Source organism: Gallus gallus, chromosome 3, assembly GCF_016699485.2.
Source record: "Gallus gallus isolate bGalGal1 chromosome 3, bGalGal1.mat.broiler.GRCg7b, whole genome shotgun sequence".
Classification (NCBI taxonomy): Eukaryota; Metazoa; Chordata; class Aves; order Galliformes; family Phasianidae; genus Gallus; species Gallus gallus.
This window is the reverse complement of record NC_052534.1, coordinates 51332351-51348812: the sequence shown is the minus strand read 5'-3', so window position 1 is coordinate 51348812 and position 16462 is coordinate 51332351. Positions and strand designations below refer to the sequence as shown.

The 16462-nt window shown below is 37.7% G+C and overlaps 1 protein-coding gene across 14 annotated transcripts in view; it reads right to left on the bottom strand.

Moving 5' to 3' along the window:
* ZDHHC14 (zinc finger DHHC-type containing 14) overlaps positions 1-16462 on the bottom strand; it is a 111809-nt gene that overhangs the window by 15795 nt on the left and 79552 nt on the right. For 8 of the 14 annotated variants that reach the window (XM_004935655.5, XM_004935656.5, XM_001232231.7 and 5 more), the window contains 4 exons: positions 10781-10918; positions 6900-6948; positions 1777-1879; positions 93-202 (listed from right to left, as the gene is read on the bottom strand). In XM_004935655.5, coding sequence (XP_004935712.1) covers positions 93-202; positions 1777-1879; positions 6900-6948; positions 10781-10918 — 400 coding nt within the window. The remainder of the gene's footprint in view (positions 1-92; positions 203-1776; positions 1880-6899; positions 6949-10780; positions 10919-16462) is intronic. The other 6 variants (XM_015284228.4, XM_046939712.1, XM_040698446.2 and 3 more) reach the window with 2 other exon arrangements.

The window sequence follows — 16462 nt, the reverse complement described above, 5'->3', positions numbered from 1 at the left end:
ATTATTTGTTGAGTAAACTCAAGAAATCTGGAAGAATATTTTTCCAGTCAATCATTGTTGTGCCTTCCATTACACTAACAACACTTTCTTACCTTGGAGAGAGGGGCCCGCAGAGTGCAGCACAGCAATTAGTAAAGATGTTGCCATAACTGTATGGATTATAGTTTTCTTTACCTCTTTTATTTGACCACGATCCTTTAATCTGAAGAGATAGGAACAAGTTGCATCAGATGTAATACAATACAGAAAATGACTGAGGCAATTTAAGGGTTCCCAAAACAGCAGCGTGCTGCTCACAGAGGCAGACCAGAGAAATCCCAAGACTGCACTTCCCTAACAGCTTTGGGCTATTATGAAAGCTGGAAACTACAAACTTAAAAGTAAGCACAAGCTCTACCTCCATAGATTTAGACAGTCAAAAATCTCAAAGGACAAATATAATCACAGTAGGAGTATCAGCTCTAAATATTTTTTTGCATGATGGTCAAAGCTAAATTTTACAGGTATTACAGTCTGTTCCACAGAAGAGGTTCAACTGCAGCATGCCATTACAGCCAGCAATAAAGCACTTGTTTCCCATACTCTTGGGCAACTTCCAAGCTGTCCACATAACATTATTTTCCCTTTAAGCCCACAAATGGCTCTAAAATATTATGAAGCAATTGCAGTCATTAAAGCAATTGCGGGCATTACTGCCTTTTAGCCCATATTATGGGGCTTTTTTTAGGCAACCTTATTTGTGAGGTGCTTGAGAGCCTAAGTAAACAAATGCCTTACTGTATTCAGCTGAAAACGTGTGCTTTAATTTGTGTTATACTGCTGCAGTTCCCTGCTATTTGACTTTCAACAATCCAAAAGAGATGTGAGGGCTTCTTGTTTGAACACTTACAGAGGCACATTCCAAGCCTGATCAGTAAGTTTTTCCTGTTTTGTAAGTAGTTTTCCCAGTTTATAATTGTTAACTGTTGCCTTAAATAATGACAAAGCACATATTTGACAATCTCTAAGATACTACTTTTATATTAAAAAACACCTATTAAAAAGGTACAACAGAAAATTGCAATAATTTTTTCTTGCGGTAATTTGTTCAAGTATTCGCTAAATTCCAACGTGGTCTAACTTTAGTTAACTACCTTTATTTTCTCCTTTCATTCATTTCCTATCTTTCAATTGTCAGTGAAAGACACACAAAGCCTTTACACAGTTAAATATAGTTTTACACCAAAACAACAGAAAACCATGCGCAAAGCAGAACAACTAGAAATGAGAAAGTTGACCTTTGAGTTAATGACATACTCCTCACTAGAGGTTTTAGACCTCAGAGGGGCAAGGAAACTAGAAAAAAATATGATTAAAAGTGAAAATTTTGAGAATTCATCATACTTTGGATTTTTTTTTTTTTTTACAGTAATAAATTTTTGAGTCACATGGTATTTAGGACTCCAGGTAAATTCTCTACTGAATTAAAATGTATGAAATAGACTTGTTTCTTTGTCTTCTCTCTTCTGTATTTTCCTTTGTCAATATACAGATCCCATGGGTGTAAATCATCACGGACGCACTGTGTAACCAGAACATCTTCAAACTACGGCTACAGTCCAAAAGAGCTCTTCTGATATTTCAAATCAAATCTAACCAATTTTATTTCTTATTTCCTACTTCCACATTCACAGAACTATGCACCTGTGACTGCTCTAAGAATTACAGAAAAAAACACACGAATTTTAATCATCTCACTACGATATAAAAACATGTATGTAGAAACTATGAACTTACATCTTCGTTTGTTGTTTGATTGGAGCTGATCAAATACGTGTGAAAACCTGAGAGGCCCACAATGGACCATACGGAGAAAAAGCACACCACAGCTTCCAGCACAGTAATTGAATGTTAAGGAAATACATGCAAATGAAAAAAAAAAAAACAGATAACATATCCAATAACAGATGAAATTACAAAGTTCTGGGTAGTCAGTTTATAGTCCATGACTATTGAGATCTTCAGGTTACTTCAAAGGGCCCAACAAACACTAAACTCAGAAAACTTACTGTCAATATGCTTTGCTGTACAGTTCATGTAACATCATCAAGAAAAAAATATCTTTAAGGGTCTGTGCACTGAAGAAGGCCAAAAATTACTGAGTGGCTCTGATCTCAATTGCTGAAATTAGAATTTACATGTTCACTCTGAAAATGCTGTCACACTTCTATTAAGACAGGTACACTGACAAATAACAGTGAATAACACTTCTAAAGGTTTGGGGAAACACAAAATTGGTTATTCAATGCTAGCTAAGTAACAAAGACTGAACAGACACCTGTAAAAATATTTAGTGCACAACTGGTGTCTCAAGCAAGGGTGAAGGGATCTAGATCTGTGCTCACAGAACTAACTAGAAAACTGCCTCTCAGTTATGTGTGTTAACTGTTGGATTGCCCTGTCTTTCTTCTGTTACTGAGGCTAAGATGCAGAAAGGAATCCCAAAGCTGGCACCAAAGTGCATAAATCCAAACTGAAATACAAATCCATTTGCTTTCTCAAATCTATCTCCCTGGATATATAATAATTGGGTATATTCTACTTTACTACTGAGCGGGTGCCTAAATGGCCCAGCCTTGGGAAATGGCCTGGATAACAACTCCAGTTATGCCTGAGCAAAAACAGAATCACAGAAAGACTTCATTATAGCCTTTGAAAGGAGCGTATCAACAGGAGGGAGAACAACTGTTTACGAGGGTGGATAGTGATAGGACAAGGGAGAATGGTTTAAAACTAAGACAGGGGAGCTTTAGGTTAGATATTAGGAAGTTTTTCACACAGGGGGCGGTGACACACTGGAACAGGTTGCCCAAGGAGGCTGTGGATGCCCCATCCCTGGAGGCATTCAAGGCCAGGCTGGATGTGGCTCTGGGCAGCCTGCTCTCGTGGTTGGCGACCCTGCACAGAGCAGAGGGGTTGAAACTAGATGATCTTTGTCATCCTTTTCAACTCAGGCCATTCTATGATAAATCTACCCTCCTCTAACTTAAAACCATTACCCCTTGTCATGTTACTAGAGGTGTCTCATGTTAATATAGGTGTCTCCTCTCCTCTCTTCATCTTCGTTACAGATTCCCTTTAGCTTTTGAAAGACCACAATAAGAGCCTCTCTTCTGCAGCATAAAGGACTCCAACTCTCCCATCCTTAGCTAGGCTAGGCTTGGATAGTTGGGGTATGCTTAAGTTCTCAGATCTGTATAGTACTAGTCCCAAACTAATCATGTTAAGGAGGAAGTCATATCAACCCACAAATGATTGTGCTGTTATTAAACAGTAGCTGAGGAACTACAAAGCGACTGCTTGAAGGAAACATCAGTTTGAATAAAAGAGAACTGCAAAAAATGGCAGAAGAGTTCTTGAAGAAGAAAGAGCAGCAAAGCTTGGTTTGATACAGGCAGAAGTCACCCTGTCAGCAACTGCCAAGAACAGGCAGAGCACCCAGACAGCAGGTTGGCAGGATGGGGCGTAGCACACACAGACTCGCACCCAAGGCACACAGATACGTGAACTTACAGGCAATTTCTCACCAGTGTATGGTAGGGAGCAGCACAGGTATGCATTTACAAGAGTACCCACATCTTCAGAAGGGTAAGTGCAAGTAAGGGACCCCTCAGCCTTAGGACTAGAAAGGACTGCTGAAACTTCCACAGGTTTCATTACAGAAAGGTATTTAAATACTTGTAGGTGTTTATTAACATTTCTTAAATGTTAGGTGTTGGTGTTTATCCTTTCTATTACTGGTACTGATCCTGAATGTAGTTCCTTGACTGGTGGCTAATTAAAGTCATTAATAAATCAGTGAACTGCTTCAACCTTGATTTAGTTTAAACTGCATGAACTGAGTGTTTTTTCAGTGCAAGAATAATTTATGTTTTCAATTTCTCCCAGTGGGAGCAGTGTAGACAAGAAGCATAGAATTACTTTGCTAAGTTTAGTACAAACATTAAAATACAGGCTACGCTATTAGACTAACTTCTAATCATATATATCTTACTCCTTTTCTTGATTTCAAACTACTGGAGGTTGATCTCTAGGAATGTCAGCCAGCACCCAGTGTTGCACAGTTACTGCAGTTTATATAATCCCTTTAGCTCTAAAGGAGTCACCATCTCAGCAATAAAACAACAAAGCTGCTTCTAAAGTCTATACACTCAAGTAAAAAAATGCAACTTTCTATAGACAACTTCCTGTCTATAGTTCTTTAATTTATATTTAGTTTCATTTACATACAATAGCCATGAACTCTAGAATGCTATTTTCTGCAACATCTCAACAGTCATTGTTTTTAGGGAACATGAATCAAAAGCAGAAAAGGCTTTGGATCCGAGAAAAAATAGAATAAATCAGGAAGACGGCAACAATTGGAAAAGAACAGGATAAAAATAATCTGTATACTAACTATATGCTAACCTTTAGAGAAGTCAGTTTCCAAGACAACAGTAACTCAAAATATTCCAGAACAAGGACACAGTCTTAAAAGATACAAACAACACCCTTATCATTGAACCTATCAATAGAAGAGAAAAATGACAGCTCACCATTACACTGAGCCGTGGGCTTGAAAAAGCATGAACAGACATAAGTAATTGCAATGAAATATTCTAACAGCAGTTAACAGTGAGAATTTTGTATTGCAGGTCTGCTCTGACAAAATCAACTGAGAAACACAAAAATTGTCTGTATAACTTTAAAGTGGCTAAAAAACCAGCAAAAAACTTCACATCTCAATCTGCTTCAACAGCAGTCAACTTCCAAAGTGTATTGCTGAGCAGCATGTTCTAACTACTGTTATCTCCTCAAACAATGCAGAGTCACACCAACACAAGATAGGATATTAGTCTCAGTTGGTTGCGCAACAGCCATAGCTAAAGCAAGAAGAATATGTAAGAATGGATATGAAAGTAGAGTGTTGTTAGCAGGGGGTTCGGAGGTGTAAGGTGTAAAACAAGCTGAAAACATAAGGCACAATCCATGTCAACATAACTGGGCTTTGAGAGGCCTGAAATATTAAGGATTGTACAGATGATGAGCAGTGCTCAGTGAATTCTACACACCAAGAAGAACCACCAGGTCAGGAAAGGCCTGAAACAGAGGGAAGCTTTCTGCAACCTCATCAGATAACCAAGCACATCAGTAACAGGATGCTTCTTGCTAGGATTACACTCCCCAGGGTGAAAATGCAAAAATAACTCATACTGACCAAAAAGGGAATCTCTCATCTTCCTTCAGTCCCCCAAACAGAGATCCAAAAAGTTCTCTAGAGCAGGTGGATTTATGTTAGGTTAAATAAAAGACGTACCAAAAAAATGTTTCAGTAAAGTATAACATTAGCATAATCAGGTACCTCATATAGATTTGTTAGCAGTATAGACGTAGCAATGTTGTCTGTACCTGAATGGACTGCCCTACACAAAGCAACACCCAACCACTCAGACAATTCTTTATTGTTATGAATTGTAACCAAGCTATCAAATTGTCCAACATGTCACTATCAAACCAGGGTATTTCTACAAGATACATGACAGAACCCTTCAAACTGGCACTATTCTTACTGCAAATTATGAATGAGAAGCCTGTTGTTCCTGTACAGGGATTCTCAAATGTGTAGTCAATTACATTCCGATTTAAGGACAATTGAAATCTGTTCTCAGTTTGAAAAAAAAATAAATTGCTATCATCTTTTGTAAGGAGTAATTGTAATAGTTTTGTTTGGAAACTACTGTTGTGCTATTCAGAATAGTTTGTTTGTGGTTTGTAAAATGATTTGTATCAAAAGAAAATCTGAACAGTGGTTTTGCTTAAAAAAGAGTGCAGCTCAATGGCTCTATGTGACTAACATACAGTACAGACAACTACATTTGCAGATTATGGGTAATTTGACACTTGGAAAAACTACCAGGAAAGAGTAGTCTGCCTTCATGTATAGGTATGAATGACTGAGCACACAGAAAGGGAGTTTCTACTTTTTAATCTACTGTCAAAGAGCCAACTGTATGATGCACAATGGCCAGAAGGGGTTTCCTTGACACAAGCACGGGAAATAATTACTTTTATAGTAGCTTTGGCAGAGGTACAAACTGCTTATTCTGATGTGAATCAATCAAAATGTATACATAACAAGTGAGAAACTTAAGAGTCTATACAGAAATGTAAGAAAGAAATTAGAGAAGTTTTGTCAGCTTCCCACTTTACTGTTACATTAGCTGCTTTGAGGTAGAATCAGGAAGCATTTTCCATTCTCATTGAGTAGAAAATATACAGAAAGCTTACCTGAAGTGATAGAAAGAACTTGGAACATTTACAGAAGAGCAGTCTCCCATGTATACATATGTATATTTTTATATATCTTAAATGAAGTTGACACTTGAGAATACTTATCTAAAAAAGAGCAAGTTGATGTAACAATATTTCTAGGAACTGAACTCTCCAGGGACAGATTATGACTTCAGTTGTTTCACAATCTGTTTTTCTATCCTGACAAGAATTGGCCATTTCAGATCATTTCTGTGAGAGCAGAAGAATTGTTCAACATTTTAAATGAAACCACAGCATGGAAACAATGCAAGGTATAATCATGCGTTACATTACAAATAAATGGAACGTATTTATGTCACACATGAAAACTGCAAACCTTTGTTAAGAGTACCCCCTGCAAAAGACAATGAATGAAAATAACAAACGAACCCAAATAGGCTAGTTCCTTTCCTACCTCCAGTATATGGTGAGAAATCTTGTGCAGGAAGTGATGAAATGATTAGTTGATAAAATCCCAACTATGCATACCCAACAAAAACAAGAACACAGACAACTCAGATGTTACTGGGTAGAAAGATCTAAAACTCGTTTCAGTGAAAGGATATCTTGCAGGACTGTCCTTCAGGGCATTGAGGAACCCTGCTTGTTGAGAACCTGTAGGAACAGAACCCAAATTACCAATTCAGTATGAAAGTGGACTAAAGGCTCTTTTCACCATGGTACACACAGAAGAGCAATCAAACAATCATAGGATAAAGCTTACTAATATGAATCTGAGATTATGTTACTCAGCAGCAACATCAAAAAAAAACCTCAGGTTATATTATCTGGATAACATCTGCAGGATGTTTTCTCAGTAATACCAAATTGATGCATGCATACTTTCCCTTGAACAGGGTTTCTGACTATCACTGTTCTTTTTAGATCTAATATGTTAAAAAAAATAAAAATTGTAAGCTACTTCTATCTTTTGAAATGTGGTTTTCAAAAGCAACTTCTCAACTTGGAAAATTTACATCATAAACCCCAATTCTCACTTTATTCTGGAAACAAAGTTGTCCAGACTATAATCCTGTTGCTACTGCACCTGCATAGAAGGTTTTTCTAATAAATGCTAATTGCCTCTGGGAAAATAAGAGAATATATACCAGCCAGAAAGAGCTCCGGAACTGAACGCACAAATGAACTACAGATGGAGAGGCATCCACTTCAGCTCTATAATCATTAGATATTCACCAAATAGGGCAATTTGGCAATCGACTGATAAATATGAAACTAAATACACAAAAATGAATTAGTCTGTAGAAAGTGTCACATAAGACACACACTTTTTGCACTTTACTGTGCAATTTAAATTATTTAAATGCATCAGATTGAAATTTTCCTTTCAGCTAAATCCATCTGAAGATCTGCATGAAACTGCATGAAAACAGAAAAATCCTGCTTAATTAAGATGTCTTTAAAATGAATGAGAAATTTCAGCATGTGGATATTCATACACACACAACTGCTTCTCAAGACCTGTGTGGTCAATTCTACTGTTCACCATCAAAAAGGAAAGTTACTTACCTTGTTTCTGAGCCTTTTCAGACTCATAGGCTTAGCCTTAACCTTAAGGCACAAGACTATTGGAACATCCCCCTGTGTTCTTACTGTTTTTTAAGATCCTTAATGGCAATGGCAGCAGGTAGGTGTGATCTTTATTTCCTACTGCTGGTCACACTCTTCCAAGCAGTTCCCAACGTATCAGAAAGGAAAGGTTACTTACTGCAACATACAGCTGAAATACTGGTAACTCTAACAGATGAAAAAATCTGTAGATAGATACCAGTAGTGAAAAGCTTGGGGAGACGAAAGAAAATCTTGCAGGATATAACCTTCAAGTATTGGACTGACAAAGTCAGTTTATCATCTTTAACACTGTGTGCAAAGATTCTTAATCCTGGAAGGAAAAAATTTCAAAGGGATGCCTCAAAAGTAAGGCCACAAGAAAATAAGAAGTTTGCTGCATCTCATTTCTAATCATCACTTAGGTTTGCCAAAAATTGGAAAAACGGCACCTTCCCTACATTAAAAATGAATTTGTATTAAGTGATTTTAAAATAAAACTGTTTCCTATGTAATCAATGAGGTTAGAGAAGGAACTTCTCTATTTCTATCAGGATGAACTATTAAATTTACTTACTCAAAAAAAACATAAATGCCTCCATGTTGCTAATAAACATCTCAGCTCCTTCTTAAAAGAATACTGTCAGAAGGCACTCAAAATAATACAGGATATGTAAAATGAAGTGTTGCTGATGGGACAGTAATCCTGCAAGGATCATCTTTGGAAGAGGCTAAGAACAGGATTTGACTAAAGCCAGCATGATTTTCTCTGGAATCCAGGACTTTGCCAGGACATGTGGAAATATCTACGGATGACCTTTGAAACACTGCAGAAAAAAGCAGCCCCAGGTCTCAAGACTTCATCCAGGCCGACTGAATGTGAGGTAACACACTCTGTGTGTTACCAAATCACTTTGTGCAAACTGCAGAGATTCAGATTAAGCAACTGAGCCTGCTGCTTAATGTTTTGCATCAGCTCAAGGACTGTAACTGCTAAACAGCACATGGTTGATCGGTAGCTATTAGGAAGATGAACAGGAGGGTTTCTAGAAGCATGGTAAGCAAAAAGTCGAGGGGCCACATTTGTGAAGAACTTCTTTCTGGATACAGGAAAGAAAATCTTAAATAAATTTGAAAGCAGGGTTTGAAGCTTAAATATAGTAAAACGTCAAGGAACTGCTCACAGTTCATACCCACTTCCATTGCCTTTGAGGATCAGTCTTCAGAATTAGGGAGGTTTTTCCTATCTCATCCAAGGCAGATAAAACTCCACAGTGAGGAAATGTTTTACAGCTGATTCACTTAGACAAGTCAGCATTTAAAATTTTACTGTATGTTATCTGTAACACCTGCACAAAGCTGTAATGTTTCTCAGCCACACGGAGGCAGAAATAATTTCTCTGTTCTTTGTCTAATTCACACAGAATTAGATACGGACACTGTGAAGTTAAAATCTACTGGAAAAATTCACTTGACACACAAATGTTGAAATACTAGCATATTACTGGTAATTCACATGCTGAAAACTGCAAAAAAGCTTTGATGTCTTTGGGAAATAAAGGTAGGTTAGCTTCAAAAGTAGCTTTACATTGTCAGACCAATCACATTTTTAACTACTGAATTCTAATGGAGTAAGATGGCAGAAAACGTGCTGCTGCTTTCTGTGCATGTATCTGCTCATGTATGCCCAAATAAATTTTGAGGATTTGAATATTAGTGGAAAGTGTATTCTTTCCAGTAGTAACTTCTCCCTTTTAAACCAAGAGGGACGTCTTTTCTCCACTCTTTCAACTGATATTAAAAATGCCTTGTCTGGCAGCGAGAACAACTTGATCCAGACTCCCCCAAAATCAGTGCCCCTGGCTCTAATGCTACATCTCAGACAGCTACTCAGTACTTTTATCACTCTTTAATGAATCAGGAATAAGTGCAGGAATTTGCTTGTCAAACTTTCATCCCTGCACAGTGTAAGTAACCTAGGAAATTGAAAACAACCTGGTATATTTTCCAGTAAAACATTCTCTAAATATCACCATTATCAAATTAGGTTTATAAAAGAATTATAAACTACAATTATTATTTGTATCAGGCTTTCTTTGCAATAAAGAATATAAAGAAATAGAAAAACCACATTTGAAAATGACTGAAAAAGTACTGTTCAAAGAACTATCCTATATAATTAGCAAAACATTTTTAAGTTTCCCCATGAGAATGCATCTAACCCCCCCCAGAATATACAGAAATTCTTTAAAGATAATTCATAACTTAACAACGCAAATCGGATCATCATCACATAGGAGCTAACACAATTTGTTATATGCTCAGGGGAACAAAAAAACAACAAAAAACACCCAACACCCAAAAGTCTTGAAAATATCCTATCTTTAAACCCAATCTAGAATATAAATAAAAATCAAACATGAATATTCATGTTCCTATATTTCATCTGATTCACTACAGTACAAAGTAGTCATTCGCAGAATGTCTATGCAAATGAAAGTAACATGTTAAAAATAGGGTCAAGAAAGATGTAAACAACAAGAAAGTGTAAAATAGCTCAAAATCTAAGAACAAAAGCTCTTTGGGAAAATGATGCTAACTTAGCTTATTGGAAAAGCAGCACTATGACTGCCTACAAAATGATTAAAATCAAGAAAATTATCACTGTATTAAGGAAAAATCAATGCTAAGTCCATGACTACCAATGACCGGGGTCTGCTGGAGACCAGAATGGGAGTCGCTGAGGGTTGTGAAGCTTCAGAGAAAAGGCAAATAAATAAATAAATAAACAAACCCTGAATGATCAAAAGATTAAATTAAAAGTAAAAAACTCAAGCAAATGGCTACATACATAATCTGATTTCACCAGCATACTTACGAAGAATGACGTGGGTGATAACGAATGCAAATATAAAGACTGTCAGAAAGGACAGAGATAAAATAAACATATAAAAAAATCTGTAGTTTCTTTTCCCCACACAGTTGCCTACCCAGGGACAGTGGTGATCAAACCGTTCTGAAATGAGAGGCAGAAGAAAAAATGGAAAACAATTAATAAAATGCTGTTTACTTGGAAAAAAGCTCTCTGAACACTGTATTAAAACTCAAGATTTAACTGGCATTTGCTAAGTATCCCCAGAGAAACTCTTATTTAGGAGGGAAAAAAATAGAAAAGAAAAAGGAACTTTTAAATGAAACCTTACAGCTTTTAAAGAAATTCAAGCATGGCTGGGGAGAGCCCCTGTTAAACTTGCAGCATTGTTTGGTAAACTGTGCAGTCAGACCAATAAGCTTGTATTTATCCACTGTTAGATGGAGCAGTACCAACTTAATTCCACTTTTTCCAAAATAAGGTATTTTCTTCCAGTGACGTTTCCACTCAGAATTGGAGTTTTTGTATTTACATCTCTCGTGATCACATATCTGACTTCCATGACCAGTATCATCTCATCCATTAGGCAAAATGAAATAGTAACACTCTCATTTTCTTTTATCACCTTACTCAATGTATTTTCCATTCCAGACCACTTATTTTCCCACTTACAGTTGATACTACCACGCAAAACTGCTCAAAACAGTAAAACCATTCACACAAACCATTTTCTAGGCATTAAGATTCAAACAACCTTGTAAAATTTTCTTATACTTTACTAAACCAACCTCACCCCATTATTTCCCTGGGAAATTAAAGCGTTAATGGGACAGGAAGAGTCCAGAGCAGTTCAATAAGGAGAATCCCAAAGAATACCGGGGAAAAACCCCATGCTGGAAAATGACAGTTGGAGCAGTGAGCTCTGCAGCCCCGGGCAGCAAGGAGCCTCCTTGTCCCAAAACATGGCTAATGAAAATGGAGCAACTGTCAGGAAACTAGATGGCCTTTTGGAGCTGCGGGGATTATATCAACATAATGATAGAATTTTCAATTTCCAATCAAATCCAAGTTCATAACACAAGGCAGATGCTCTCAGGCTGACTGACTCTCAGTCTCTGATTCCCATCCAAATCCTGTTTTGTTTTCTGCGACTTTCATGCCTCTGCTGACGTATGATAACAAACTATTTAGAATTGCCCCGGAGAGTTAAGCTATAAATTTGAAGTCCTTAAGCTCTGTGTTAAAAAGGCACATCTGTTCAAACATACCAGTTTATTTTAACTATGGCTTTATGTTAAAGATCTACGTGAGCGGTTTTCCTTGAAGGATGTATTTAGGATTATCTCCATTAAGTGGAAGGAGAAAAAAAAATCAAAACATCACGCAAAACAGATTTCTGAGTTCACCAGACTTGCAGTTTTTTGGTGTTTATTTTTTAATGCTTTTGCGTGACAGCTGTTTGGACCACATGTTTCTGCCATGAATCTGTTTCAAATGGAGCTATTAAAGGTGAAGTTGCTGAATTTCTTAGGATAAGACTTCAGGAACGCTTTGATTTGGAGAGATTACTAAGTATACCAGGAGTGAAATACTTCCAGTATCTAAAAGAGCAGGCAACATTACCTTTATTCAGTGAAATACACTTGTATTCCCAAAACAAGTAGCTACTGTATTTGAACAATGCTGATTTTCGCATTTGTGCTCCTGAATGAGTCCTTATGGTCTGAAAAATACCACTTCATTTTATGGGTAGTTAACATAACACATGAGCAAGTAATACCACAAATAAAAAATACAGTTATACAGACTTCTAAAAAGCATAATCCTAGGGTACTTTTGTACCCCAATGCTTCAGAAATAAAAAAAATATAAAATCATGACACGTCTTTGGAAAGTGAATTCCACGCAAACACCTTCATTCTCTTCTATGATCACAAAGCGGGAGTCAAATTCTACTGATATTAAGCTCAGTTTCCATCTACTTAACACTATTTAGATTGGTGTAGTCACATATTTGGTAAATTCAGATAAATGCAGGCACATAAATACAAATAAACACTACAAATAAACACTACAAATAATCTACTACAAGGCACACACAAATATACACAAACATCAGCCCATTCCCTAATAGGGACTGATTGTTACTTGCTCCTCCTCTCCCTTTCTGTCTTCAGACTTTCTGCATAAGCTGAAAGGATATGCTTTCTCGGGAAATACCTTACCAACCATTGTGAAGCCAAGTAACTACCCAGCATGTTTAAAAAGCAAAAGCAGACTGATCAGACTAGTTGGAAAAAACCTGCTACAGTGTTAGATTTGAAGCAAGTCTAAGAAAAAAAAAAAAAAAGTTTTAGAGGGTTTATGTGAGTTATGAATAAACTGGGCCCCATATTTCCCAGACAGTCATAAAATACAAACGGATGCAACATTTATGCTATAACGCCACAAAACAGCATCTTAAATAGCAAAGGATTTAAAAAAAGTCAGTTCCAGCAAAAACAAACAGTCACATACTAAGCCGAAATTCCTAGAACCATTGACTGAAATATAAACTCTCCTTGGACCAGAGCTGTTCCCTCTTCCTTGCAAAAAGTCCTAATTTAATAAGTTTTAATGAAGAAATAACAAGATACCAAAGTTCTCATCCAGAAGCCTGCAAACTGGACAATCAACGACCTGGAAAAGGAAGCTCTGCCTGATGTCTTTACTTGGTCTGGACAATGTTGGCAGCAAAATCAAGATTCGCCTTCACTGAGAAATTAAATACTACTGATGCTGGGAGAAACTGAAAATTCTGGCCTTTAAAATACAGAACAAACATAAATGCAACCGGTAGGTGTTAAGAAGAATCATGGACTGTTTGGAGGTGATGGCTATGGTTTTGGTTTGACTTTGTAGGGTATCTAGACAACTAACGTTGCTGTATTTACCCTACACTCACACCAAAGTTAATGTAAAAATATTTGCAGCCTATGAAATGAATCAAAATATCACTACTACAAACTCTTGTTAATCTAAAGTATATCAGGACTGTCAATGAGGGAAGCTAAAAGGTATGGAGTTTGTCTATGAATGTAACCTAGGTACAAAGTACCCAAATGCAGGGTCCTGCATTTTGGCCACAATAACCCCAGGCAATGCTACAGGCTTGGGGCAAAGTGGCTGGAAGACTGTGTAGAGAAAATGGACCTGGGAGTGTTGATTGACGCTAGACTGAACATGAGCCAGCAGTGTGCCCAGGTGGCCAAGAAGGCCAATGGCATCCTGGCTTGCATCAGAAATAGTGTGGCCAGCAGGAACAGGGAAATAATTGTCCTCCTGTACTCAGCACTGGTGAGGCCGCACCTCGAGTAGTGTGTCCAGTTTTGGGCCCCTGGCTGTAAGAAAGACATCGAGGCCCTGGAGCGTGCCCAGAGGAGGGCAACAAAGGTGAGGGGTCTGGAGCACAGGCCTTATGAGGGGTGGCTGAAGGAGCTGGGATTGTTCAGTCTGGAGAAGAGGAGGCTCAGAGGAGATCTCATTGCTCTCTATAACTACCTGAAGGGAGGTTGTAGTGAGCTGGGGGTTGGCCTCTTCTCTCATGTGACTAGTGATAGGACTAGAGGGAATGGCTTCAAGCTGCGCCAGGGAAGATTCAGGCTGGACATTAGGAAATACTACTTCTCTGAAAGGGTGGTCAGGCACTGGAATGGGCTGCCCAGAGAGGTGGTGGAGTCACTGAGCCTGGTGGCGTTCAAAGAACGTTTGGATGTTGTGTTGAGGGACATGGTTTAGCGAGAACCATTGGTGAAGGGCGAATGGTTGGACTGGATGATCCTGTGGGTCTTTTCCAACCTTAGCGATTCTATGATTCTGTAATAAAAGCCTTCTAGCTTAACAAGAACAACAACAAAAAGCATTAAAAAAATTATAGGCCAGCCTAGTCCTTCAACTTGCAGCTTACATTTTCTGTATGCACTGTGATTTCAGAAATATGTATCAAGTAGGTCACTCAAAAAGTAGCACCTCCTATTTATTTCCATGGAAACTACTGCAGATACAAAGAGCACAATAATGCTAACTGACAGAGCAACTTCTCAGCTATTCTTCGGAGTCACCACCATTAGCTATGCATTTTTGTCAGCATGAACAAGAGCTTGTGTGCTGCACTCATCTTCATGGCCATTCAGAATATGATTTGTCTTTTACATCATGGTTGCCACTGCTGAAATGCACCACTGTCTCACTATGCTCACATCCACTGTTTGGTCTCCATCAACATCTAGCAAGCGCTGATGAGCATCAGGTGAATGGCACTCAGTGGATGTCATTTTTTCTGCATGGAGGAATTCAATTCAGCACCTTTGCTTCACATGCACTTCTACATTCGACACCGTTTGTCAGACTGCCCCTCTACTGCCACCTGTTGCACAGGAACAATATATAATAGGATACTGAAGGAAAGTTCAATCTCTACTGTTGTACCACCTCCATCTGCCTCTGATGCCATGGGCCAACAGAATAAAATAGGAAACATTACTTCTGGAACAGCCCTCATATTTATGAACTGCTTCCTTTTGCATTTGCTCAATTGAATCACTGCATACCAACATATATTTTCTGAAGCTCAACATGACAACAGATCTACAGGTACAAAATCACATTAGTTGCATACTCCAGTGAGCTCAAGTCAGAATTCACTTTCTAATTCCCCCAACTCATTCAACTAAAAGCATTACATGGAAAAGACACAAATCTAGGGCATTCACAGAACGTTTACTGTGCTTTTAAATATTTAACACATGAAAACACACAGCCAAGATGGTGAATACCCATCAGCCCACTGTTCAGTCATACACATATTCCATCTCAAGTAACTGGGCCAGCATTAATTGAAATTATTTTTGATAGAAGCAGGACAAGATCGGACCACAGGTCCATTGTTCTGGATGCACACTGAGCAATCATGTGGAGATACTAACACATCTGCAGCATATATTTACTATAATGACAATTAAAGCTCTTTGTGGGACTATGATGCCATGATATGACCGCATCTATTCAGGCTTCTCGACTTGGTATTTTGTAAGACAAAAGGGTATTTTCAGAATTTGTTTCCTCTTGAAATGCTAAGGAAAACAAAGTTAGTTTTTAAAAATTCCTATAAGGATTTTTTTCTAAGACAATGGCTCAGTCCCACAGCCTGAACCACGCACACATGTAAAAAGCAAATATAACCACGGCATTAAATCCTTTACAGTCAGTTCAGAATTCCTCACGATTTAATGTAACTAATAAAAAAATCTTGCATCTGTTCTTCATAGATTGTTCATAAAAAAATTATCCTTAGCTCAGATGTTTGGTGCCACTAACTTAGATGTTATCATTCCTAAGGAAATTATTAGTTTTAAAGAAAACTGATGAGACTTGCCATCAACTGGTAATAGCAATCAAGAATATGGATCTATTTGCATCACTTAACATACATAACATTTACCTGTGAAGACAGTAAAGACATTGCAAGGGGAATTACTCTTAATCTGAAATCAGAAGATAAATTTATGATTTAAAAAAACAAAAAGGATAAATAACAAAAGGCTTACTGAAAGTTGCAAGTTACATTTATATGCATGCTGATGTTATTTTAGAACATCTGTTAGGGACAATGCACAATGGATCCCTTAAACCATCAAGCCCCAGTACTTT